Below are 26430 nucleotides of genomic sequence, written 5' to 3'. Positions count from 1 at the left end.
TAAGTTATCATGGGCTCGACCGATAGTTGGTCGCCCATCCATGTATCCAAGCTGAATCCTTCCGCCATCATACTGAGTGATAAGCCCTCAATCAGATGACTCCCAGCCGTAAATGAAAATCCAAATATGAAACCCCGTGCAAAACCCCAGTGTGTGCGGCCAGTCCCGTCTTCTATAGAACCACAAACAATATCGAGAACCATCCAATCGCACAGAAACCCAACACCAGCCAGTTACAGACTCGCCCATACTCTAAAATCCAGGTTGTGCAAACTATTGCTGCCTTATCGCTTGGCCTTGCCCGCCTTGACCTTGCTGGCATTATCACCTATTGGGTAAATGCTCGAATCTTCATCTCCGAAGAGTTCTTGATCGCCCTTACCTCCCAGCTCCATGAACTCTTGGGGTGCTCGTTGAGAAGCGGGCCCCGCCTCCTTGTGAACGTTGGTAACACGGCCCTTGTTCTTGGCAAACACCTTGACAGGGTTCTTGTTCTTGCCCACCTCGAGCTGGGCTGTAACCTGCACCGAGTTGATCGATGATAGGAGGGTTCGCTCTCTAGCCGGCACTCGTCGGTTGACCTCGAGGCCTGCAAGCCCGCCCACTAGGCCGCCGGTGCTGTCGTTGACACTGGGGGCGTTCTGGGTGAGCCAGGGGTGTGAGAGACATTGATCAATTGTAAACCTCTTCTCGGGGTCGACAATCAGCATTGAGTCAATCAGGTCAACTAGGCATCCATTGTCAGCAAACAGTTGTGTCCAGAAGGCAGAAATTCTTACGGGCTGGGTCGCCAACAGAATCCCAGTAGGGCGAAGGATAGTCGAATCGTCCACTCTTGATCTGCTGGGATAGAGTAAAGGGGAAATCGCGCGAGTATAGCTCGTCCGAGAAAGGCGGGAAACCACAAAGACAGATATAGAGCACGACTCCCAGAGACCAAATGTCGACGGCCTTTGTGTACTTACGCTGCTTCGAATCGGCCAGAATCTCAGGAGCAACGTAACTAGGAGTTCCGCAGAGTGTAGTCGTAAATGACTCTTCCCCAATAATCTTGGCCAATCCAAAATCGGCGAGCTTGACATGGAGGTTCTTGTCAACTAGCAGAATGTTTTCGGGCTTGATATCCCGATGCACAATGTTGCGCTCGTGCTAAACATGGTGAGTTCTCAACTCGATCTAGACATCGGCAGGATACTTACCAAATACTTGATGCCCTGGAACAGCTGCAAGAATAGTTTCCTTGATTCGTCTTCGCTGAGTTTCTGCTTCATAACGATGTAGTTGAAAAGCTCTCCCTCTGGCGCAAGCTCAAGCACCAGGTAGACACGGTCGCGCTCGTTGAACGTGTCCTTGAGGCAGAGGACGTTGGGATGGCTGACACCCATCAGCACGCCAATTTCCTGCTGCAGACCCTCGGTCTTTGAGCGATCCTCCATGCCAGGGTGCTTGGTGAAGATCTTGACAGCGTATCGCTGACCGGTCGACTTTTCAACACAGAGATAGACTTCGGCAAAGTGGCCCTTGCCAAGCTTCTCCAGAAGCGTGTACTGTTGCAAGAAGTCGCTTGTCTGGCGGGCCTGGGGGTAGCGGAAGACGAAGCGCGCCTTGCCGTGGACGGCAATCTCATCTTGCTCCTCCAGCTCGCGACGCTGATTTCGGCCGACAATGGCTTCATTGACGTAGGTTCCATTGCTCGAGAGGTCTTCGACGATCGCAACGGTGTCGTTGCCCTTGTTCTCGGTGAAGATCAGGCAGTGTCGGTTCGAAACAATTCCGTCATTGACGACAATGTCTGCTCAGGTTAACTGCGGTGCTCGGGTGACACAAGACGGGTAGGTTACTGACCACACTCGGGATGGCGGCCTATCAAATAGCCACCGGAAGGAACGCCCTTGGTCTTCTTCTTCTCGTAGGCTTCTTCTTCCTTCAACGCGACTGCTTTACCGTTGGTCTTGGGCACATCTTCTTTCTTGACACCATCGGCAACTGTCTCTGGCAAGGGACACGCACTTCGCTTCTTCAAGACAATGGGCTTGTCGCCATATTTGGGATCGAGAGGAACCAGGTATCCCCAGACACCTTCGCGAACCTCATCCTCAATGTCGTCAGAGATGGCAGGGTGGCGGTCGACAAACTGGCTGAGCGGCTGGGTGTCCTGGGGCGGCGAGGACAGCGCCTGGGCTTGGGAGAAGGCGTCTTCGGTCTTCTTTGGGGTGATTTCCTGCTGTCGCTGCCCCGGAGGAGTGACGGTGGCCTCCTTGACGAGGTCGCCAGAGTCTTCGGTGACGTGTGTGACGGGGGAAGGGAGATGCTGCTTATTGGCGACGGGAGTCTTATCTGGCGCGCCGGGGGACAGATGTTCGGCTCGGCGAGGCTTCTTGGTCTCGGTTTCGTCCTCTGGTAGCGAGCCCTGAATAGCGATGTCAGCACGAGTGGCAAGATAAGGAGAGCGCGACAGCCGTTGCGCGCGCAACGGAGTCTTCGGAGACGGACGATGCCTGGCGAGCGGCAGCGCAAACGCAGGAAAACGAGGGCAAGAGGAGCAGAGGAGAGGAAAAACTGACGCGCGGACGCTTCAATTGGCTCTTTTCGTTTCGCGGAGCCATGTCAGCCATGGCTGAAAGGGAGCTGTGGATGAAGCTGGAGACGAGCCAGGTGAAATTGATCACGATGGGGGTGAGCTGAGATGACGGCCAGGAACAGGGACGCTGATCTGGTGGGGAAGGGGAAGAAAGTGATGCCTGGGAGGAAAAAGGGGAAAGAAAGAAGCAAATGTATGAAGCGAAAGAAGGGAAGGGGATGTGCCGTGAACGAACGGGCCCTAGAGACTTGTGGTTGTTCTTCTGACGGATGGTGGAGGAGGCAGCCTAGAGCTAGAGTCCAAAGTACCTGGGGTGCGACAACTGCCTGGCGATGGTACTTGTTGGTTCCAAGCCACTTTAGAGGTACCTGGGTACGGCCCCCATGTACTTAGCCCTTGCACGTTGACCTACCGAGCGAGTCACAGCCTCGAGGAAGGGGGGCTTGTAATAAATTGAAAGAATGACTACCGGTTCTTATGAGTTGTAGAGAGGGATTCGAGCATCATATATTCGAGCACCAGGTCTGCGCAGCCGAAGTGGTCACAGGTAGCAATGCCCGTCCATGACAGCATCGGGGAGCTCGATCAAGTACCTGACCCAGCCTACACAGCACCAGGCCTGTAAGGGATGGCGGATGTGTTCATAAGCCCCCGCCCAGCATCCGTCCGTGGGCTGTGGTATGGATCTCGCCTCGTTTCAGTGGAACCATTCTCTCCAGCTGCCTGTAACTAGAGCTGCTCAAGAGTTGTGAGCCAGACAAGGCCAGTTCAGGAGGCCGACATGATGCTGTCTCTCCTGTCACTCATGACAAGGGGGCTGCGAGTGCCCTACATGTGGATCCTCCTCTATCTCATCGCATTGGACAGCTTCGTCAACTTCATAGATGACCCTACAATCAACCATCGAGATGCCAGGCCATGCTTAAACACCAGATGATCATACACTAGAGCCCTGTTCTTATCCCATGGACCTTTCCCCATGTCGTCATCCGCCAGCCTCGGCGAGTCACGCTGTCGGCCAGAATGAGACGTTCCGCATGCTCCCCTGACGCCCGTTTTCTAACCCACTCCCATGTTCTCTTGTCACGCGCGTCATGACTCGAGTACCGACCAGTCAAGGGGCTGAAATCCGGATTATCTCCAACTTCAACGCTCGAAACGCCTCAAGTTCACCAAAGGATTCACCAAAGAACAGTAACAAATATGCCACATCCTCAACTCGGCATTACCATTATTCAATATCCATGCCTAGGTGTGCTTCTCGGCGTATAATAATCAACAAGACGTGCCTATCCAACAACTTGGCACTCTAAGAAAGCTCTACTCCCGCCACCATCCATTCTACGCTCCCCTCCAAAACATGCCCATATCCATCTCCTCTTCTCCCTTGTTCTCTGCAGTTCGCCTGTTGTGTTCATGTCGCATTTCCCAACCGTCATGGTCCGGAGAAAGCGATCGTCAACGCCTGTAAACTCCATGACACCCATCTTTCTCTTATCAAAAGTGCCTGCCGTCCGTCATTATCAAAGCGAAGTCGTCGTCAACCCAATCGCCTCCAAGAAAAAAAACGAAGAATGAAAAATGCAGAATCATTTGCTCTCCAGGCTCCGTGGCCGTGAGAGGTCATACAGATAGTAGCAGAAACCCAAGCCTGCCAATCGTTCCTAGCAGTCGGGTTCCTATTTCTCGGGTATGGGAGATCTGGCCAGCCTGCCTCCTGTGCTCACGCGCTTTTGAAGTCGAGCTTCTCTCTCACGCTGAAGCTTCTCGGCTGGACTCATTGTTCCAGGTAGTGAGGGGACTGCGTCGCCAGAGCTCCCAGTTACCCCACGCCCACGCTTCTGCTCTACGTAGAGCTGCGCAAAGCGCCCCAGAGGAAACGCCGGCATCGCTGAAGGTATTTCGGCCCCGTTCTGGACCAGCAGCTCCGCTACTGGGAACGGCACAGACTTGCCGTCATCGGCTGCCGACACAGGGGTAGGAGACGGGGCTGCCGGGTCTGCCGCAGCCAGAGCAAGCCATACAGCGTGAGTGCCCCTCATCTTGTCGACAGTGTTTGGGTTCGCCTTAAGTGCCAGGGCGTACAGCACCTGCTGGATCTCGTTTTTCTTAATAGCGGCCAGCAGAGTCTCATCCGCTGTCGCATATCGTGATAGCGTCGGTGAGATGGGCTCTACAAACGCCCGATCCACATATTTGGATGTGATGAACCGAAGACGCTGCTCACGGCTCGCCTGTGCTGTTGGCTTCTGTGACTGATCGAGCTTGGCCTCCCAAATCATGTTCGACACACGGTTCCCGATGAGCAAGAGGAGCTCGACAATATCGACCGTAAAAGACTTGACGTCCAACGTCAGAGATCGTACCTTGCTGACGTGGGTACCGAGAGAACGGTGGATACCACTGCACTCGATGCACAGGATGATACCCAGGTTGATCGACACCCACTCCACCTTGGATCCAGAACCACAGTCGGCGCACCACATGTTGCCTTGATCGTTGTCCCGAACCATCTGCAGAAGCCTATCGGGGTACTCGTCGTAGCCGGAGCTAGGGGTTCTGACTGCGCTGGGCCGTGCACCCACTGTGATCCTACGACTGGGTATGCCGCTGCTGGAGGAGCTGTGATGGTTGCCGTGGCTCAGCGACTGTGTCTTGCCTGTGAGAACAGAACCAATGTCTCTCTTGATGGAGTCGCCGTTCGATGAAGTTGGCTTGCCCTGGTAGCTTCGGCCCTCCATGGCACTCTGAAGAGCGTTGTTGATAGCCAAGATCCAGCTGTTCATGTCTTCCTCTGACGTAGCCTGGTACACTCGCTTGAAGTTCGGGGTGATCACCTCGAAGCAGAACCGTCGCTCAGCATTCCGAGCTTCTCGAACTGAGGCCATTCGGAGATCGATAGGATCCATGTGGAGATCCAGCCTCTGTTTCCAGTTGCTATATTCAGACAGCTTTCCCTGATCCAGAACGATCCAGAATCTGCAAAGGGTCAGCAAATATCTACTGCATCATGATTGGGAAACTTACTTGTGCCAGCCCTGTTTATTCAAGTTTCGAGGGTCAACATGTCCTCCAGGCCTGTTGAGCGCCCACAAGAGCCCTTCCTTGCGGTGGGTGACAACCGATTGTGAGCTATCCCGCTCCTCAAGATCGCGGATCCCCTTGAACTTGGATGACGCGACGGGGCTTCCTACCATCGGCTGTGCGCTACCAGGAGACCTAGATAGTTCCACGGCCGAAGGAGCGCTCGCGGCTCCAGAATTAAGCTGTGATCCAGTGCTATCTGCGCGGCCCAGGTCGGAATCCGAGGTGTTACCAGCACTTCCGTTAGTGGCAGTGGCGATAGGGATGCTGCTAATGGTGCTGCTCTGCTCAGGCTCTTTATAGGGAGTATTGGTCTTCTCAAGCAGGCGCCTCTTCTCTTCGCGCTCACGTCGCTGATATTGATATTCCTTGTCAGCTTCCTGAACCTCATTCGATAGCGCCTCAAGTTGCGGCAGGAGGGTCTCGATTTTCTTGGCTGTCGCGAGGAATCCCCTTGTTTGGGAGTCGGCGAATTTCGTAAGGTGAGACAGAACTTCCTGTTCCTTTCGACCTCCGTGGAGGTCCTGCATGAAGCTGGAATAGTCAAACCGCTTGAGCTCAAAGTTGCGTCGCTTATTCTGGTACTTGGAATCGGCCTCCGCAAGCTTCTTAGCCTTGACCGAGTCCTGACGTTGCCCCAAGTAGCGGGATACGTATGCATAGTAATCTTTGCTCTCCTCTTCAAAGTCTCGTTTCTTCGACTCGGCCTGCTTGATGTCGACCTGGTATAGCTTCGCTACAGGGTCGATGATGATCTTTTGGAGGTTATAGGTATTTTGGCGCTCAAAGCTGAGAATCTCTCGCGCAATCTTGTCAAAGTAGTGCTCCAGAGCGGGTTGGACGGCGTTGGCGTTGGTTGACGCAGCATCTCGGAGCGAGTCAACGAAGGCGAGGAAGGCGTCGTTGGCTTCGATTTGACATGCGTGTGCGTGTTCGGCCTTCTTCAGAACCTTCTTCATCTGGGTCCTCATGTTGCCCGTCTTTTGCTCCAGAGCCTTGAGGGTAGCCCGAAAGACTGGTCCGTCGTCGCTGACCATGACTTCGTCTCCAGGCTTGGGACAAGGTACGTCCACCTTGACAGGCTCCTTCGCTTCCCTGAACGAGGGTGTAGGTGGTACCTCGGCGGTAGGCATCAAGGGCGAGACGGGTTCGTCGAGGATATCTGGAACGGTCATGCGGGAGTCTACTGATTGGGACGAGGCAACTCGAATTTTGGGTGGGGATGCTAGCAGGAAAGGAGGGGAGGGCGAGTTCGGATGGCTCAAGGATGCGCCTGTGCCTGGAATAGTGTGAGCGGGCGAGAGGCATAAATGTTGGGTCAGGAAGTTAATACCTGCAACAAAATAGGAGAAGCTCGCCAATGTGTGCAGCCGATGGGCCCGAGAATCGTACTCAACAAACTACATCTTCAAGTCAGTATGCACTCGTCAAGTAACTGAAAGGAAAACAGTACGCTGCACGAGTTCCTCCATCCGCCACCTCTGTCCTCTGTGGGCTTCGGCGGCTTCCACTTCCATGTCCACTCGAATGTCACTGACGGGCTTCCACCGGTTGAATAGTCACCAACCAAGGCCACGTTGGCATTCTTATGTAGATTCGGGTCGGCATGGAACTCTCGAGTCACTAGGTTCTCGACTTCTCTGGGGTTGGAGGCGTTGACATAGGTGAGGCCGGAAATGCTGGTATCGATGGGGCCGGGATTTGCGTCAGGTTGGCCCTGCGACTGGCGCATGACAAATGTGAAGGAGAATATGAGCTCGTCATCGTTGCTCAGCTTGATTAGAAAACTCGGTGCACCGCTCGGGTTTGAGGGGTCGGGATCCTGGGGCGGGTCAGGAGCTGTGAACAAAGGTCGAAGACTGATGGGAGGAGGGGAAGCTGGGGGGAAGCGGCGCAAACCAACCTGAACAAATTCTATGGGAGATGTGTCGCCGAGCGTTCTCTGGGCGGTTATCTTGGTAGTTGGATATGCATTGGGGACAATGTTAACAGAGGTTCGCTTCCGTGGGCTTGTAACGACCAAGGAAGATATGTTCACTGGGAGACGGAGTCGGTCAGTTTGGAGGAACAAGCCACAAGGACTCGGAGCGGAAGCGGGATCGCAGCGAGAAAACGCGGGGAAGGACAAATCAACGTACATCGGTTCTGATCTCTCAGGTAGAGAGCAGCCCCGTCGTCGGGCTTGCTGCTGACGATACCCATTGTTGAGTCGCGATGAGAGGGCGGCGAGCGGCGAGAGACGGGGGACGGAAACAGTCGCGGCCGGACCCAACAACTGGAGCTGTCGGGATCTTTTTAAGATGGAGCGACGAACGCACGCACACCGGGGGGGGCGCACAACAGCGAAACAGGCGACAGGCGACACCGTGACACCGTGACAGCGAGCGAGCAGCAGCAGTCGCAGCAGTAGCAGCAGGGACAGGATAGTACCAGTACGAATCGTGGTAGCGCGGGGCTCAGGGCGGGACAAGGGGGACCGTCATCTGGCGCTGAGCCAACCGGAATGGCCCACTCGCACCTCGACTAGCTGTAGAAATGATGTCGGAGTCGCAGGATGCAGACTCGCTGGCTGGTTGTGGCTCAGGGCGCGGGCGCAGGCGGGCTGGACGTTCGCGACCGCCTCGGGAATGGGCGTGTCGTCTATGTATTTAGCGGATGTGCGAAGCTCGAGGGGCGACGTAAGTATCGAGGCGTCGAGTGCGCGGCGGGACAGGCAGTCATAAAATGGCGCTCTGATAATAGTACTGCTGCCTGTGGGTGTCGTAATGCCGGCGATTACTGGGATGGATGAACAAAGCGACTGGGGGATGTTCTTCAGGCGGCGACGAAAGACGGATGTCAAGGTTAAGGCGGGCAGAGAGACGACGGAGAAGCTGCGGGCGAGCGGCCGATGGTTGGTTGGCGGGGGGGAGGCGGACGAAAAGAGGAGGAGGGGAACAAGTGTGAAGCAAGAGAGAATGGTTCTTTCGCCCTGTCTTGCAGTGGATAACTAAGGCGTAGAATCACTTCAGTCGGGGGAGGAAGAAAGAAGGAGAGAATGCACGCGTCGAATCCCACAGAATGGAAGTTTGTGTTTAGCAGCAGCCCTCGGCCAGACAGATAAAGCAAAGACCCGGGATGTTCGTCCTCTGGCCCCAACAGGCAAATTAGTCGTCGGTGTTTTACTTTGGCTCGGCAGGGTCTTTGCATGTATGTATGTATGTAAGTTGGGCTGCTTGCTGCTTGTCGGGGATGCGGCGCCGGTCGTACATGAGACATTCATCCAATCCACACAGGATGCTTCTATGGAGAATGGCTGCAGAATTGGAAAGCCAGTTCGCAGCGATCAACAAACCTTGGCGTTCTTGTCTGTCCCTTTTCCACTTTTGGTACACTTCATGATCTCGGTCATCAATATGTATCACACATATAGAGGTCTGATCTCGTCTGTTGGTGGTGTCATGGGCATTTCTTTGTGACAATCCACCCTCCACCTCCCACCCTCTATTATGAACCACCCTCTATGAAGAGACTACCTACCTAACCCCGGCTTCTACTTTCAGGTTCAGGTTCAGTTTACGGATGCTGAGTACGGAGTCTAGCACCGAGGAAAACAGGGTACTGGCCTTTATCCGGCCCGAGACCCTTGCGAAACAGAACAAGCCCGGGTCTCTCAAACAGAAGTTGATCCTCGGAGGGGCAATCCATGGGTTGGATCAAGTCGGCTAGGTTCCTTGTCTGTTGTTGGATCAGCGGTCCGACAAAGACACAGCATCAGTGACATTGAATACAAGCCAGCGCCAGTAGCAAGTGCAGGTACCCGTGGAGCTTCTAAAATTGGAGATATCGAGCAGCCCAGCCTGTCCCGTCCAGTCCTATCCTCCCGCGCAATCAATTATTTGTGCCAGCAGGTTTGAAACGTAACGGCGCTCCTGGTGGGCGCTTCGGCTGGGGCAGCGGCGCCTGTAGCTAAATGCGCCAACGGCGGTCTCAGCCCAAACTCGGTAGGTGGTTTGGCGCTCTGACAGTCGTACAGTGCCAAGAGTGCGAGTGCTAACGACGCTTGCGCTTGACATGACCCTTTCCCGCTCAACCCCAGTGACTGCGCTCCCCGGTCACACTGTCACACAGTCATTTCAAGGGCACCCGACTCCAGAACCCTGGCCCGATCCTTGATTCTCCAGACAAGGAACTGCTGCTGCTGATCCTTTCAGGCATTCGATGTCCAGGATCCATGGCCGTGGCTCCTCTTTGGGCGGGGTTAGAGTCCTTTAACCTCCAGCTCCGGATTGTTACCCAATCGTCGAGAGGCTGCTCGTCATCCATCCCAAGTCAGGTGGTGATAGCCAGTCATGTCAATCAAGGCACAACCAAGTTGTTTGCTTCAGCAGCCTCGAGGTGATAGAGCACATGGTTTGTGGCGAATTACAACTAAGATGCATGCGAACAGGTGGCTTCCAAATCTGGAGTGCAGCGACTTCAGCGTCCTCGTGAGCTGTCAATCCGGTCCTGAGTGCTGAGAACACGAGGACAGAAACACATGATGCCCTGCCATGAATGTCTTTGTTTGCAAAAAGAAGGTGGCACGTACGTGTCTGCCATCTTACTGACAAGCTGTGGCTCAGCCGTCCTGCATATTCTTGCAGTCGCACAAGGCTATATCTGTACACTGGGTACGTAGTTATGCAGCTTATACGAGATTCTGGCATATTTCCGATGAGGGTCGAGGCTGGTCTAGATCTCGGCCGGTCGAGACACCAATAACGGCCATGAGACTAACAGAACGACAGTGGTATGTCGTCTTCCATCCCGGGGTTCAACTAATTATTCCACTTTTCTTCTACACGCACACATATCTTGATTGTTCTAATGACGAATACAGATTCATTCTTTGACTTGATTGGAATGCCTTGCATGACAAGTGAATGCACGGCGGAATGAAAGGAGTCTTATCAGGTCTAGATCTACAAATGACAATGAGAATGGTTGCAGCCAGTAAGATGTCAATAGTAAGGTACCTGAAAAAGAGAGGACGTTTCCTAGTTCCCTTGTTATTAATATCTCATCCTCTGTTACCTTCACTATTCACCGAACCCATGTCTCCCATTGTCAAGACGTCTCAGCCACCATGAATCCATCATGAGATTGGTTGTGGCGGATACGGCGTTTACGTGGCGCAGCCTCCGACCCGACCTTCAGGAGAGCAAAAGACAGAAAGCAAGCGCCCGAGCTCGGGCGGGCAGTAGCGCAAAGTTAGCGCTCCTCAGGGTCCTATCCAGGGGACGGAGCCATTGGATATCCCTGGCGCGTGTCAGGCTCTCAGCCCATGGAGCCAACTTGGATGGATGACGTTGCGTTCCATCATTTGGGCTGAGCTTTGGGGTTTGGGCTTTGTTTGGGCGCTGTAGCATCCAGCGGCTGCCCACATTCGCAGGACAACCTGGTGTCAATGCTGTATGCGCCGTCGTATCTTTCACGACTTGAGCAGACCTTCAGCTGCTTCCATCTCGAGAGCGATCGTCATTGTCTGCTCGTCACACCAAATTGCAGTGCGCCGCTATCACATCTCTTCAGCTAATCACTCCTTTCAACCTGCTGAGCTGGCTTGGCTGTCTTTACCGCTTTCTTCCCCCCCTTCGTATTGGTACCTACCTTGCTACTGCTTATCGCACGGATCAATCAGATTGACTGAAGGAGACGACGGGGCGACTCCTACCTACCTCCATCACTTCACACCGTCAATCTCCCATCAGCGGCCTTCTAACCAAAGTTCCAGAGTCAAAAAAAAAAATCATCTCGCGACCGACTCAAAGGTCTTTGTATCACAATCGCACCTTGTCATTCCATTCGCAAACTCACCGCATATCTGTTACTCTCTCTACATCAGCATCCAAGACCCCTCGCTACTTGTCTCCCTTGGCTCGCTCAGACCAGGCTCCGTTCCCCTCCCACTTTCTCCTCCATCAGCATCGACGTTTGCTGGCGCCATCTTACTCTCGAACCGCCGCCGGTTGCCATGAGCTGGGGCGCGTAGATATAGACCACACTGGGCATCATCTCGCGTCCTGAGCAACCCCATCGTTCTTTCAAATCCTCACCGTCCACGTCGCCGTCAGCCCTCGACCACCGCCGCCGCCGCCATGTCATCTCGACACTCGTACAATCCCAGCCGCCGCATGGGCAGCAGTAGGGATATCGGCAGAGCCCGCGCGACATCCAGAGCCCAGCCCATCGTCGTTGAACATGACGATGCTCGCAGCTTCGCCTTGCGCTCTGCCTACCTACATTACCTCTTGCAACCCAAGACCAAGCGAAAACAATATGTCCCCGCCCCGAAGCAACCTGTCAGAACCCATACCAGTGTCGGTATGCTGGTGCAGGAATTCACATCAGGCTCTTCGTCCAGCATGAAGCTGCCGCACAACTTTTCGTACAAGGTGCTCAGCCGGGTGACCAACGTAGTCAAGGGCCAGGAGCGTGTCCCCGGTTTCAATGACGCTGCTATCAAACGGACGTTTGCTGAAGCCTACATCACCTTTTCCGAGGACAACTTCAAGAGAACCATTGACAAGGAGAGGAAGGTGGAGCCTCTCATTCTCATGTTCTACTCTGCTGCCACGAAGGCGGCACAGAAGGGTGCTGCTCCAGACGACGACTCATGGAAACTCCTCCCTGATCGACACCTCGCCCTCTTTGTTCGTCTTCTTAGCGCTATTCTTCATGATCACGGCAGCGATAAGCCCGAACTCTTGTCCAAGCTCAATTCACTCGAGAAGAAGCTACTCACAAATGACCAGAACCTGGTCGGTAGTGGATCCGATGGCGCTGGCACAACCATCGAAGTTATCGTGCCACTGAGTTACGACGTCAAGGACATGCCCCTTGTTCAGCAAGTGGCCAGGATCTTTGGGATGAGTCTCTCTGAAGCACAAGCCGAGATCAATGAAAACAAGCAGTCGTGGACAGAGGAGGCTGCCCTCAAAGACCTAAAGTCCTACCAGGCTAGGCTCAGCGCGAACATGCCTGGTGCTCTGAGGAGCCAGGACTTTGATGTGGAAGACGCTTTCTTGGAGTGGCAAAAGTCCGAAGCCACCCATCTCTCGCAGATGATGCTCGATATCCTGACTGCCAAGCCAGAGTTGGCAAAGACGTCGGCTGGTGCCTTGGACCAAGGCTTGTCTAGTAGGCCTCAGTCTACTTATGACGATCGAGCCTATGCAGATCTCAGCCGTGCCCTTTCTCAATCAAACGACGGTTCCATGGCCTTTGATCCGTCTCTTAACCTTGCTTCCCTAAACCTTGGTGATTCCGGCATCCGAGCAGTGGAGGGCAACATCTACACATTCACTCCGCCGGATCCTAGAGCCTTCTTCAAGTATATCCTTCAGCATGCCATGACCTTTGACCAGATCAACAACGACCCTGATCTTGAATATCAACCCCTGTCAAAGCAGTCCATGGACCTCCTAACCGAGCTCTGTGTGAGATGGAGAGTGCCCCAATTCTCCAGACTTATCACCTTGCTCGAGGTTGCGTCACGCAACTTTATGGATCGGGAACTTCTCCCCGACGAGTTGGACGCTGTTCTAGACTTTGTCAAGACACCACTCCCAGAACCCAAGAAGCCTCCCCATATGTCACACTACAGTACTCCCCTCACTGAAATCGATCCGAGTCGTTGGACAGTCCATGACTTTGCCGTCTACCAGCACACTCTCCATAACCTTCACGAGACGTTATTGCGTGAGCTGTATGATCAGATGGATCAGTGTTACGCAGCCAAAGCCCCCGATATTGGAGTCATCCAGTACATTCTAAGCAACCACATCTTCAACGACCCTTGCTTCTCTCCGAGAGCTGAAGCTGCGTCTGAATTTGCGGCACATCTGACTCAAAGTCTCCATGAACAAGCCAAGGAACTATACCGTCAGAATATGGAAAAGGAGATCTCAGCGGACAGAAATGACTGGGTGTTCGGCAATGTGGTGAAGCTTGGCAAGACAGTCATCAAGCATTGCGAGAGAATCAAGAAGCGATACAAGAAGAATCCCGAGATCATGGGTGTAAATCCCTTCACCATCCTGGTTGAGGAGATATTCCCGCGCTTTGAGGAGGACGCCAAGGCGATCCTTGAGTCCATTCTGGGAATGGGCGAAGAGACTGGCGCCGAGCATGATATCCAAGACGGATTCGACCTATACAGGGAGCTTGTTGCGATCCGCCAGATTCATTCTGAAAATCTCCCTAGCCGACCCTTTGCATTCAACATCGAGAACCTCTTGGTTGACTTTGTATGGCGCTGGATCAACGCTGCCGAAGGCAGGATGGAGGAATACGTCGAACAGGCCATCAAGCAGGATCAGTTCCAGGTCCGCACTGAGAACCCAGATGACATCCCCCGAGACTCGGAGCGGCACAGTGTGTCCATCATTGATATGTTCATGTTTTTCAATCAGACACTTGAGACCATCTTCCAGCTCAACTGGGACAACCGGGAACACCATGCCAGATTCATGACGGCTCTCTCGAGGGCATTCTCGATTGGTATTGGAAAGTACTGTGAGATTGTGGACCAGCGATTTGCAAAGGAGATGGATCGCCCGTCAGCCGAGGAGTTGGCCGCACAGACTCAGACCACTCAGGAGAGGTGGATGAAGTATGCAAAGGATGCTTGGAACAACAAGGAAAGGGTTGAGCCCTTCCAGTTTTACTCGGAGGTAAGCACCACACTCACAAACCATAGTCCTAACCATACGGATATTGACCCTTGCCTAGTCCTTTGTCAAGCTCAACAACATCGAGTATGCTATGCAAGAGTTGGATAAGCTGGAGAGGGCTATGGACCCCGACGCTTGCGCCGCTCTGCTGGAGAGCATCGACGGACCCAAGAAGAAGACACGCAGGCCCAACAAGTACACCTTTACGATCAAGGTGGTTGAGGCCGAGGACCTCAAGGCCTGTGATCCCAACGGGTTCAGTGATCCTTACGTGGTGTTTGGTGACGAATATCAAAAGCGACTGCACAAGACAAGGATCATTCAGAAGAACCTGAACCCACGCTGGGATGAAACCTTTGACATCACAGTTCAGGGCTCGGTCAATATGATTGCGACGATCTGGGATTATGATACATTTGGCGATCATGACTACGTGGGACGAACGTCACTCAAATTGGATCCCCTCCACTTCGGCGACTACTTGCCTCGGGAGTTTTGGCTACCTCTGGACCTCCAGGGTCGATTGCTGATCAGAGTCAGCATGGAGGGTGAGCGTGATGACATTCAGTTCCACTTTGGAAAGGCCTTTAGACATCTCAAGCGCACTGAGAGAGACATGGTCCGAAAGGTTACGGATAAGGTATGGTATCGCCCAAATCATTACAGAGGACAGAGTGCTAACACTTTACAGCTCACCTCTCAGATCAACAGCACATTGTCTCTCGAGACTCTAAGACATCTGCTGGGAACCGGTGGCATTGGTGCATCGGTAACGAGCATCTGGAAGAAACGGGCATCAGCCGCGCCCACGGCGACCCCAGCCCAGATTGATGCAGTGCTGAATCCTCTGTTTGCCTACTTCGATGAGAACTTTGCCATCATGAAGCAGACATTGACTAAGGCCACGATGGATGCCGTCATGGCACGACTCTGGAAGGAGGTTCTGATGGTGATTGAGCATCTTTTGGTGCCACCCCTATCAGAAAAGCCTTCGCAACAACGGCCCCTTACACGAAAAGAGCTGGACATTGTGTACCGGTGGCTAGATCTACTCTTTGCCTTTTTCAATGCCAAGGACGATTCAGGAGAGCAGCTGGGTGTCCCAGCGGAGACGCTGAAGTCGCCTAAGTGGCACGAGTTGGCGTCGCTGAACTTCTTCTACTTTGAGGACACTAACAGTTTGATCCGAGAGTCGGAACGGATGGCGGCCGCAACGGCGCAGCGGGCACAGCAGGCCCTCCAGCAGCAGAACCAGCAGCAGAACCGACTCTCTGCCCCAGCGGCGCTCGGAGCGTCGCTGGGCAGTGCTAGTGCCTTTGCCAGCATGGGAACGATCCGGCGTGGAAAGAGTATCATGATGAGCCGTAACCTGGGCACCATGCGCAAGGCTAAGGAGGCCAAGCGTCGAGAGGCACAGGCAGACCCGAGCGATGATATGATCTTGCGCATCCTCCGCATGCGACCTGAGGCGGCGCACTATCTCAAGGAACGGCATCGCCAAAAGGAGCGACAGGCGGCTACGGCGGCAGCAGCTCTTATTGTCAAGAACAGCGTGACACAGGGATGGAATGCTGGTGGAGGACCCGCGTTCTCGGGCAACTTTGGGCGGAACAACCTGCCACGGCGATGAAGGGCTAGGTGTTGTGTAGAAGAGGAGGATATCTAGACGGTTGGCAATATGACGGACGGTATTGGCTGTTTGGTACAGTCAGGAGGGAGCAAGTGGGCAAGATTTGTTGGGTTTTTTGGGCAGTGTTTTCTTGATACCTGGCTGGATGGAAAGGCACCTGATACCCTCGTTCGTGAAGTGAAGGCAGCGAGTGCGATTGTAGCGTATTGCTTGGACACACGAACAACCGGGATGTTTTGGGAGGCGGATAGGGTAGGGGGTCAGATAGTTAATGAACAGTATGGTCATGAAGTGCTGATGCTTAGTAGATGTTTCCGTGTGATGGATGTTATTTACTGGTCTCTCGCGATATTTCATACTTATCACCACGTTCGTAATTGTATTGGCAACCTAGACGAACATGCTTGACTTGTCCTCGAGCCTTGGTCAGCCAGACTGGCTGGCTTGTCGTCATCCTAGGGGCTGATGCTACATAAGTGAATTAAACCAGGACCCAGCCCCAGTCATGGTATTGAAACGACGCATAAGGCGGATCGCCGCTGTCGCCATACGTATAAGTGTCGTACTATACCGAATGATATAGGGTGCCTGGCTCTATAAGATCATCAAGAAGGTTGTTGGTGTTGATATTATTTCCATTCAGATTGCCTACCCTATACCTATACGAGGACTCAATATCGCGGACCGATATGAATTCAGGCTAATATTTGCTGCAACAGGACCTAGCAATCATGCCTGCCGTCGATCCCAGGCCATGCAAGTGATTGCCATTGCACGGAAGATATCGTGCGACTAGGCAAATTACCGGGCCACGGCCGACACCGAGTGCCTCTGGCTCTCTCCCTGAAACACAGCATCAGCAGGAGAGGAGGCTCCTCTGCATATGGATGTACATCTGTGTGCGACTCGGCCGAGCAAGGAGTGGCTCTCGGCAGGCAACCGAACTGTAGGGAGGGAGACCGCTTTACACGCTCGCACAAGATACGCAAGCGGCGCGATTGTTAATGCTTCAATGCATTCATGGTGAGACAGGGGAGCAGCCCCTTGAACTGGACAAGATTAGGGACCAGACTATGACAAACTTTGAGGCCATGCTCTTCCTTCTCCTATTTACCGAGACGCTGGCTCTGCCGTTGGCCCATTGTTCTCGCTCTGACCGACGAACGGGTTACATCTGGCAGAACACGAGAATTGCCTTCCTGAGGGTCGAGTGGAGTGGAGCATGGTCCCGTCGAGTCCGAAACAGGCTTAAGGCCTTGATAGGAGGGACGCTATTCGAAAAATCAGGGTCCAACAGGGCCCGCTTCAAGGCGGAGCCGCCCAGAAGATTTCATGAGGGGCAGACAGAGACAGACACAGAGATTCGGTCAAGTCGGGGGGTCAATCCCTCATTTTTTTTTTGTGAGGGATCGGCTGTCGAGCAAGGCAACAGTTGTTGATCAGGAGGATGATGAGATTAGCATATGTGGGTTTGTGGGTGATGATCTGGAACTTGGTGCAAGCCTGTTGGTCGTTGATGGGGACATCGACGTAATACCAGACGATTGAAGTCCGTGGTGTTTTCGATGAGATGTGGTCTGTGATCAGCCGCCCGCGCCTGAATCGGGCAGCCTGAGACCGGAGAACTCCCAAAGATAGTATCGTGCCCAAGTCTATTTTGCCACCGCTTCGACCCTGATTATCATCATGGCAATATCGCGAACAAGGTCGCGAGGAATGCAAACGCTGTCGAAAGGAGGCCGCCATGGGATATGCCGCAACATCATGATGGCGGGAAACACAGGGGGAGGGACGAAACAAAGCGCGAGATCTTCCTCAGGGTCCGTTCATCATCAACTACATTTGGGGTGTGATTTTCATCCTGCCATCTCAACCCCCCCAGCTTTTGAAAGAGGCCTTGTCCGGACAACCCCCATCCGGGCGCCTGAAACGGATGGCTTTAACAACGGTCTTCGGCTCTGCAACGGAAAAGGAGGAGGCGGTTCTTCGTCCGATGTCGACGGAGGTGTGAGATGTGATGTGAGGCCTCGAGGCGAGACTTGGCATCTGGGTTCTGAGCGCTGTCATAGGCTGGTTGTGTGCTCTGTACATGTGACAGAGGATGCATGTCTTTTTTTTTCCCTCTCCGCCTTGTTCTTTTCTCTCTGCTGCCCGTTGTAACACGGCCTGTCAGATAACAAGAACAAGCTAGAGCCGAGTTGCACATGTGCTTCCAACAGTTCTCACGTGGGCGAACAGCCATCCATCCCTTGGTGCCGTGTGAGTCCCGTCCCCTTCCCCCCACATATACAACAACGGCTTTGGCACAGTGTTTTCCAGCGTCTACACGAGAAAACTGCCAACAAAAGATCTGCCGGTACACCGTGCGAAGGTGCCAAGATTCAACGCGATCTAAAGGAGCTTTTTGGCTGGAGCGGCAACGAGCGTCGAGGTCCGCCAAGGGTGAGGCTGATTCGCTCGAGTTCGGGAACCTGACATGTCGGCGAATCAGAGGCCGATCGGCTGTGGTGCCCCGAATGACGTAGGTGGCGTATTCGAATTGGACCCACTCTCCGTGACCCCTGAACCTGAACCCGCGTCACCGCCGCCCACGATGTCATGCCCGTCTGATCTTTTTGTCAACGCGAGCGAGTAGGGACGCAGGGATGCATTTCATGGGCTGTGATGGGTGTGGGTGGGTTCTAGTGGACGGGCGACCAGCATATGCCCGCCCATCGAACAGCTCAAGCCCCAAAGCGCCGAGATTTGGGACGTCTCCTCTTCAAATCTCCCAGCCCAGGCGAGGCCGCCTCTCTCTCGATGGAGGGGAGGGCATTGACGAGCGAACGACAGCCCTGAAACGCCAGACACGTCCATCACAATGCTGCACCTGCACCACCCGCGCTACCGCCCGCCGCAACTTCCCGTGTGCGCCCCTCCCCTCCCCCCTCGCACAAACGCCATCCCACGACGGATGCCACTGTCCCTCGTGGCCCAGGCCAGACTCAGAGTTGCCCGCCCTGCGGGGGCCCGTCAATGGATGGTCGACGTCGACAGTGGCGCGGGTAGACAAGCGCACCGTGCTGATACGCGCTCCTGGGGTCGAGCTCATCGAGCAAGTTGATGGGGATCGAGGATTCCGACAGGCAGGCAAACGATGGGGGATGGGATGGGATGCAATACGGAAATAGCCCGCCGCCTCTGGCTGGCTCCACGACTAGGATGCTCCATCCGAGCCGAGACGAGGCCGCGTCTTGACAGCTCGAGAGCCGTTCAAACACCAACGACAAAGGGTGGCACCCGGATCGTTGGTGCTAGGACAGGAATTCTGTCATGCTACAATTTCAACACGAGGGCCGATGGATCCACCTCCGGCCTTAGGCCTGGGACCACGTACGACTCGCGACTCGAGCAATAAATTAAGCAGCAGCAGAGGGAAGCTGAACAATCAAGAATTTCATGCCCTTAAGACACAAGCAAGAGTTGAGGAGCTCTCTCCCTCGCTTAAGTAGGTATCGCCACCGTGCGAGCGGCATGGAACTTCCCCACATCAACCGTCTTGGTTCTCAAGAGCGTTAGACTCTGTCATGCACAAGCTGACAAGAAGAGACGACTGAGAAGAGATGAGGGGAAAAAAGGAAAGGAAAGAAACAAGGGCGCCTGTTTCGAAACTCTCTGGCAAGTGAAGTGTCACTTCTAGGCGCGATAGGGCGAGAAACTTCAATAGACCAAAATTCAATGAAACCCGCATCCATTCATTGAAACAAACCCCGGACAGAACAGGAACAGGGCCCTCGTTCTCGTTGCCAAGCCCATGGAAGGCAAGTGTCGCAGTTGAGGAAAGGTGGATGGAACGCCACCAGAGAAAATGCGCCAACCTCCAGATTGTAACCAACCAGTCACCCACCAGCTGCAGCCATTCATTGACCGACTTTGCGAGGAGCGACAATAAAAGAGAGAGTGGAGGCCAAGGGAAAAAGCAAAGAAAACGGTTGCGGCACAGAACGCCCCCTCTCTCTGCCCCGTTCAGCGGCTACTGAAATGCCTACCTAGGTAGACGATGGTGAAAGAAACATTCCAGAGGGTGAGGCGCTCAGGCAGTGGACCACGCCCAATGGAACTTTTTTTCTTTCCTTCTTCCCCAAGACACCTGACACGCTCAGAGCACGCAGCAGCGAAATGCCCGTACCCAATATTCGACGTTAACGGTCAATGACAATGTCGATCGATCCGTTCGCACAGGCGCTAGACCCCAGTTGAGAGGGCGGGGGGACGCTGTGACTGGCTCTCCATGCCCTCTCTTCTTCCCCAGAAGGGGACCCCCCGGCTGAAGGAGTGATGCTGATCCCAGGTTGCGACGCAGCCCTGATTTGCAGAGTACCATTTGCTTGGCTGAGAGACGAGCAATTGTACTTTGGGGGGTGGTAGGGAGAGATTGGATCGGAAATAGAGGGTTTACACCCTCATTGTTCAAGCGAACAAGGAAGAGGGGGAGGCAAGAGGAATCAGCGTCGAGCCGAATATGCAAACGAGTCGAATCGTTTATACTCGCATATACGCAGTATATAACCAGACCAACCCTACCTATGCAGAGCATCTGACTACGGGCAGGGAGGGCCGAGATCCAATGAATACCGTCGTGTTCCCTGTGAGAGCAAGCATCTTTAATTGATAGGAGCAGCCAAGACCAAAGGCTCCGTAGTGTAGTCCCAAGACCCTCCCTCCCCTCACAGGCTGCTGTGATGCCTCACTCTTTTCGCTACCGGCTGTCTTCCAAGGCCCTATCTCGTCCCATCATGCCGGTGCTCGAATAATACAGTACTTACAACCCGGACAATACCACCCTGGAAGAGACCCTCTGCCCCAGCTATCCTCCCACATGGTGAGCACGGAATACGATATGCCCGTGGACCAGCTGCTAGAGGCAAAAAAAAAGACAGACAGAAGGTCACCACCCAGAACGAGTAACCAGGCTAGGCCGGGTTGGATGCTAGCACGATTGCCCTGCTCCGCCTTTATCTCTTTTGTCGCCCTCCTTTTCATCGTAGCGGCCGAGGGACCCAGGATCCGTCCCGGAGGTACATGCCACCCCCGCGGACGCGCCACTTTGTAATAGGTATCTCAGGGACAAGCCCCCCCTTGGGTAGGTAGACCTGTCTCTCTGTGCTTGCTCGCTGCTGCTGGTGCTGCTGGGACCACCCTTTGTCCTTGTCCCCATCAATCAATCATTCTCACCCATCCTACACCCGCTTCAGTCAACTCCAAAAGGTTCTACCCTCACTCACACTGCCCGTCGCAGCATCGCCATCCGGCTTCTCGACGACCGCAGGGCACGCCTGCTTCATTCCCCAGAGAAACCCCCTCTCTCCCTCGCTACGTCTAGTTGAGGCCACACACACCAACCGCCACAAAAACGATTCTATACATTTGCTCTGATTTATCCCGGTATCGCTCGCCTCGCCGTTGCCCAGTGTATCGCGCCGTGAACCCAAACCTCTTCGCCCTACACTCGAGGATGCTGTGCGGTCGGCTATTACTGTGTCGTTGATCTGGTCGTCGTATCGCCTCTTCTGGCACCCGCCTCCAACTTTCCTTCAATCGACCGCTCGACTCTCTCTCTTTTTTTCATCGACTCTGCACATAGAGTTTGTCGTCATTTCAACTATTTCGACCCGATTGTCCCACACCCCATCTCTCGACCTGTTGGAGCCCGAAAGCGCGAAAACCTGCCTGATCGCCTGACTGCGGCTCAGCAGTCTCTGCCCCCGCCAACATGATTGACGATGCGGCCCTCGCCGCCGCCGCCGAGATCGTGGCATCGATTGCCCCAGATTCTCGACTGCCCAATTCGATACCTGTTGGTGTAGCGTCCCAGGTCCAGCTACCAGGCCGCGACACACCCGCCAAGCGCAAGCTTGAGATAGAACTCCAGAACCTCGCCCTGCGCGTGGGCAAGCTCGAGAGCCAGGCCTCGGCCACGTCCACGTCCACGTTCCCCGAGACGCCCAACGAGGCCATTGACACCCTCTTTGGCGGCGAAGACACCAGCAACAGCAACGTTGCGCCGACGACCCGCCCCAAGTCCAAAGTCATTCACGCCCAAGGTAGCTTGCACTCTCCGCATCTGCCATATTACCAGCTGACCAAAGAAGCCCTCGAAGGACTTCGAGAACATGTCGACGACCAGTCCAAGTTGCTCGATAGCCAGCGAGAGGAGCTGGCTGGCGTCAACGCCCAGCTCTTGGAGCAGAAGCAGCTACAAGAGCGAGCCCTCGAGGTCCTCGAGCAGGAGCGCATTGCCACTCTGGAGCGGGAGCTCTGGAAGCATCAAAAGGCCAACGAGGCCTTCCAAAAGGCCCTGAGGGAAATCGGCGAGATCGTCACCGCCGTCGCCCGCGGCGACCTGACCATGAAGGTCCGCATGAACACCGTTGAGATGGACCCTGAAATCACGACATTCAAGCGCACTATTAACGCCATGATGGACCAACTGCAAACATTTGCCAGCGAAGTCTCGCGAGTCGCTCGTGAGGTCGGTACTGAGGGTCTGCTGGGTGGACAAGCCCGCATCGGTGGCGTTGATGGAACATGGAAGGAATTGACGGACAATGGTATAATCCCAACGGTCTCGCCTCGTCTTGTAACTGCTAACAGCGACTCCTAGTGAACGTAATGGCTCAGAACTTGACCGATCAAGGTGGGTATCCCCTCTGTTCTGAGCAGGGTATGGGACTGACAGCATGTTTATAGTGCGAGAGATTGCCTCTGTTACAACAGCTGTAGCCCACGGCGACCTGACAAAGAAGATCGAGAGACCTGCACGGGGAGAGATATTGCAGCTTCAACAGACCATCAACACCATGGTCGACCAACTACGGACCTTTGCCTCTGAAGTCACCCGCGTAGCAAGAGATGTCGGAACCGAAGGTATGCTGGGTGGACAAGCCGACGTAGGGGGAGTGCAGGGCATGTGGAACGATCTTACCGTCAATGTCAACGCCATGGCCAACAACTTGACGACCCAAGTACGCGACATTATCAAGGTCACGACCGCTGTCGCCAAGGGAGACCTGACCCAAAAGGTTCAGGCCGACTGCAGGGGAGAAATCTTTGACCTCAAGTCTACAATCAACTCCATGGTCGACCAGCTCCAGCAGTTTGCCCGCGAGGTTACAAAGATCGCCAGAGAAGTCGGTACTGAGGGTCGTTTGGGAGGTCAGGCTACTGTGCACGACGTCGAAGGCACCTGGAGGGATCTCACAGAGAACGTCAACGGCATGGCCATGAACCTGACGACTCAAGTGCGAGAAATTGCCAAGGTTACTACTGCCGTCGCCAAGGGTGACCTGACAAAGAAGATTGGGGTCGAGGTCAAGGGCGAGATTGCGGAGCTCAAAAACACCATCAACCAGATGGTGGACCGCCTGGGTACATTCGCCGTCGAAGTGAGCAAGGTCGCCCGAGAAGTCGGCACAGATGGAACGCTGGGCGGACAGGCTCAGGTAGCCAATGTCGAGGGCAAGTGGAAGGATCTCACAGAAAACGTCAACACGATGGCCTCGAATCTCACAGTCCAGGTAAGACTGTCTTTTGGAGAACGATATTGGCCTGTTACTGACAAACCCCCAGGTCAGAAGCATCTCAACAGTCACGCAAGCCATTGCAAATGGCGACATGAGCCAGAAGATCAAGGTCGAAGCAAATGGAGAGATACAAGTGCTGAAAGAGACCATCAACAACATGGTTGACCGTCTGTCTAGCTTCTGCTACGAAGTGCAGCGAGTCGCCAAGGATGTGGGCGTTGATGGCAAGATGGGTGCTCAAGCCGATGTGGCCGGACTGGACGGCCGATGGAAGGAGATTACAACAGACGTCAACACCATGGCTAGCAATTTGGTAAGAGGTCTCGACCTACAAGCGATAACAGCAGCTGACAGATGCAGACAACGCAAGTGCGTGCCTTCTCGGATATTACTAACCTGGCTACCGATGGGGACTTTACCAAGCTCGTCGACGTCGAAGCCTCGGGCGAGATGGACGAGCTCAAGCGAAAGATCAACCAGATGATTTCAAATCTGCGAGACTCTATCCAGCGAAATACCCAGGCCAGAGAGGCTGCCGAGCTTGCCAACAAGACCAAGTCCGAGTTCCTGGCCAACATGTCCCACGAGATCCGAACGCCCATGAACGGCATCATCGGAATGACTCAACTGACATTAGACACCGACCTGACTCAATACCAGAGGGAGATGCTTAATATTGTCAATAATCTTGCCAATAGCCTCCTGACGATCATTGACGACATCTTGGATCTTTCCAAGATTGAGGCTCGGAGAATGGTGATTGAAGAGATCCCCTACACTCTGCGGGGAACCGTCTTCAACGCCCTCAAGACTCTCGCCGTCAAGGCAAACGAGAAGTTCTTGGACCTCACCTACAAGGTCGACAGCTCCGTGCCGGACTACGTTATTGGCGATTCTTTCCGTCTCAGGCAAATTATTCTGAACCTTGTTGGCAACGCCATCAAGTTCACTGAGCACGGCGAGGTCAGCCTGACGATCAAGGAACGCGTAGAGCAGAGGAATGTACGACCTGGTGAGTATGCGGTTGAGTTCATCGTTGAGGACACGGGTATTGGAATAGCAAAGGACAAGCTGGACCTGATCTTCGACACCTTCCAGCAGGCCGACGGGTCTATGACACGCAAGTTTGGAGGAACCGGCTTGGGTCTATCCATCTCGAAGCGGCTCGTGAATCTCATGGGTGGTGATCTTTGGGTTATCAGCGAGCAGGGCAAGGGCAGCGAGTTCCACTTCACATGCTTGGTCAAGCTCGCCCACGACGACGCTGCTATGATCGAGCAGCAGATTCGCCCTTACCGAGGACATCAGGTTCTCTTTGTCGACAAGGCTCAGTCGAAGGACGGTGTCTCTATCAAGGGCATGCTGGAGAAGATTGGCCTTCACCCCGTCGTCGTCGAGTCCGAGAAGAGCCCCGCCCTGACACGCCTTCAAGCTAGCGGCTCACTCCCCTACGACGCCATTCTCGTCGATTCGATCGATACTGCCCGGAGGTTGAGAGCGGTGGATGACTTCAAGTACCTCCCTATTGTCCTCCTCGCACCCATTGTTCACGTCAGCCTCAAGTCGTGCTTGGATCTGGGAATCACGTCGTATATGACGACTCCTTGCAAGCTCATTGATCTAGGAAATGGCATGATCCCTGCCCTTGAGAACCGAGCGACACCCTCACTGGCTGATAATACCAAGTCGTTCGAGATCCTACTCGCTGAGGATAACACGGTCAACCAAAGGTTAGCTGTCAAGATCCTCGAAAAGTACCACCACGTGGTGACGGTTGTGGGCAACGGTTGGGAGGCCGTGGAGGCTGTCAAGAGGAAGAAGTTTGACGTTATTCTCATGGACGTGCAGATGCCCATCATGGTAAGAATAATATGCTTGTTGATGACTTTGACCAAGGATTACGGTTCAACTAACACGTGGGAAACAGGGAGGCTTCGAGGCCACAGGAAAGATTCGAGAGTACGAGCGCGGCATAGGAACACACCGTACACCCATCATCGCTCTAACGGCCCACGCTATGATGGGTGACCGAGAAAAGTGCATCCAGGCGCAGATGGACGAGTACCTGTCCAAGCCCCTGCAGCAGAACCACCTCATCCAGACGATTCTAAAGTGTGCCACCCTCGGTGGTCCACTCCTCGAGAAGAACCGCGAGCGCGAGCTGGCCCTCCACGCTGAGGCCAAGTCGTCCAAACACAAGGAGGGAGGACAGGGCCTCCTGCGCCCGGCTTTGGAGGGCCGCTCCTTTACGAGTCGAGAGCCTCTGTCGGGAAACGGCAAGGAAAGCCCGGCCCTGCTGTCACCGGACGAAGATCCTATGGCAAGAGCACGTCTCGATTTCTCTGACATGAGGAGCCTGTCCAACTAACCGGGGCTTGTGCTCGCACTTTTCAGATTTATATGAGATCGCTCAGCAACTAGGCGATGCAGCACGACGACGATAACAACAATGATGAAGACGCCCGCCCGCGTCTCTCTCTGCGCACGTCGAGCGTTTCGAAACGCTCACCACTGCTGATGCTTCTTGGACGATATGACTGGACCTATTTTTGGATCCTATCGCGGACATGGCCGCCGTCCGATGAAGCTCATCGAGGTTTCCTTATACGAAGCGATTTGGCTCGCTGCGATCGGCCCGATTCTCGATCATGATACCATGCCACATCAGCACTTTGGAGCCGGCAGGCGGCTTTCCAACGCCGTCCCAGACCAATCCGACACCCCTGGATGCTTCGATAAGTTGTGTCTCTCGCGTGCCTTTTTTTATACCACGGGGCTTTTAGGCCATGGCAGGGGGAGGTTCCTTCTTGATTGTATTTTATTCTTCGATTCGGCGTTTTCGGTTCATGGGACAACTGCGTTTATTATGCATTTTTG

The 26430-nt window shown here is 54.2% G+C and overlaps 2 protein-coding genes and 1 pseudogene across 3 annotated transcripts, besides 1 other annotated feature; 2 read left to right on the top strand and 1 right to left on the bottom strand.

Annotated features, from left to right (window-relative positions):
• Window positions 1-284: 284 nt before the first annotated feature.
• Window positions 285-7867, bottom strand: NCS57_00594400 (Eukaryotic translation initiation factor 3 subunit M; the record flags this gene model as incomplete). Its single annotated transcript, XM_053055849.1, has 9 exons — window positions 285-727; window positions 780-1149; window positions 1200-1792; window positions 1846-2410; window positions 4309-5560; window positions 5609-6944; window positions 6999-7065; window positions 7119-7702; window positions 7804-7867. The coding sequence occupies 9 exons, from the start codon at window positions 7865-7867 to the stop codon at window positions 285-287; spliced, it is 5274 nt and encodes a 1757-aa protein (XP_052914804.1).
• Window positions 7868-11685: 3818 nt separating this feature from the next.
• Window positions 11686-15991, top strand: NCS57_00594300 (annotated as a pseudogene). The gene is made up of 3 exons: window positions 11686-14361; window positions 14420-15001; window positions 15053-15991.
• Window positions 11686-15991: a sequence feature.
• Window positions 15992-21743: 5752 nt separating this feature from the next.
• Window positions 21744-25921, top strand: NCS57_00594200 (Histidine kinase; the record flags this gene model as incomplete). The annotated part of the gene is made up of 6 exons (XM_053055848.1): window positions 21744-22581; window positions 22635-22667; window positions 22721-23547; window positions 23600-23866; window positions 23914-25413; window positions 25481-25921. 6 exons carry the CDS (start codon window positions 21744-21746, stop codon window positions 25919-25921), a joined length of 3906 nt encoding a protein of 1301 aa, XP_052914803.1.
• Between the last annotated feature and the right edge of the window lie 509 nt (window positions 25922-26430).

The sequence above is a fragment of the Fusarium keratoplasticum genome, chromosome 4 (assembly GCF_025433545.1).
Source record: "Fusarium keratoplasticum isolate Fu6.1 chromosome 4, whole genome shotgun sequence".
Lineage (NCBI taxonomy): Eukaryota > Fungi > Ascomycota > Sordariomycetes > Hypocreales > Nectriaceae > Fusarium > Fusarium keratoplasticum.
Note: the sequence above shows the minus strand (reverse complement) of the source record. Positions and strands in the feature narration are given on the sequence as shown.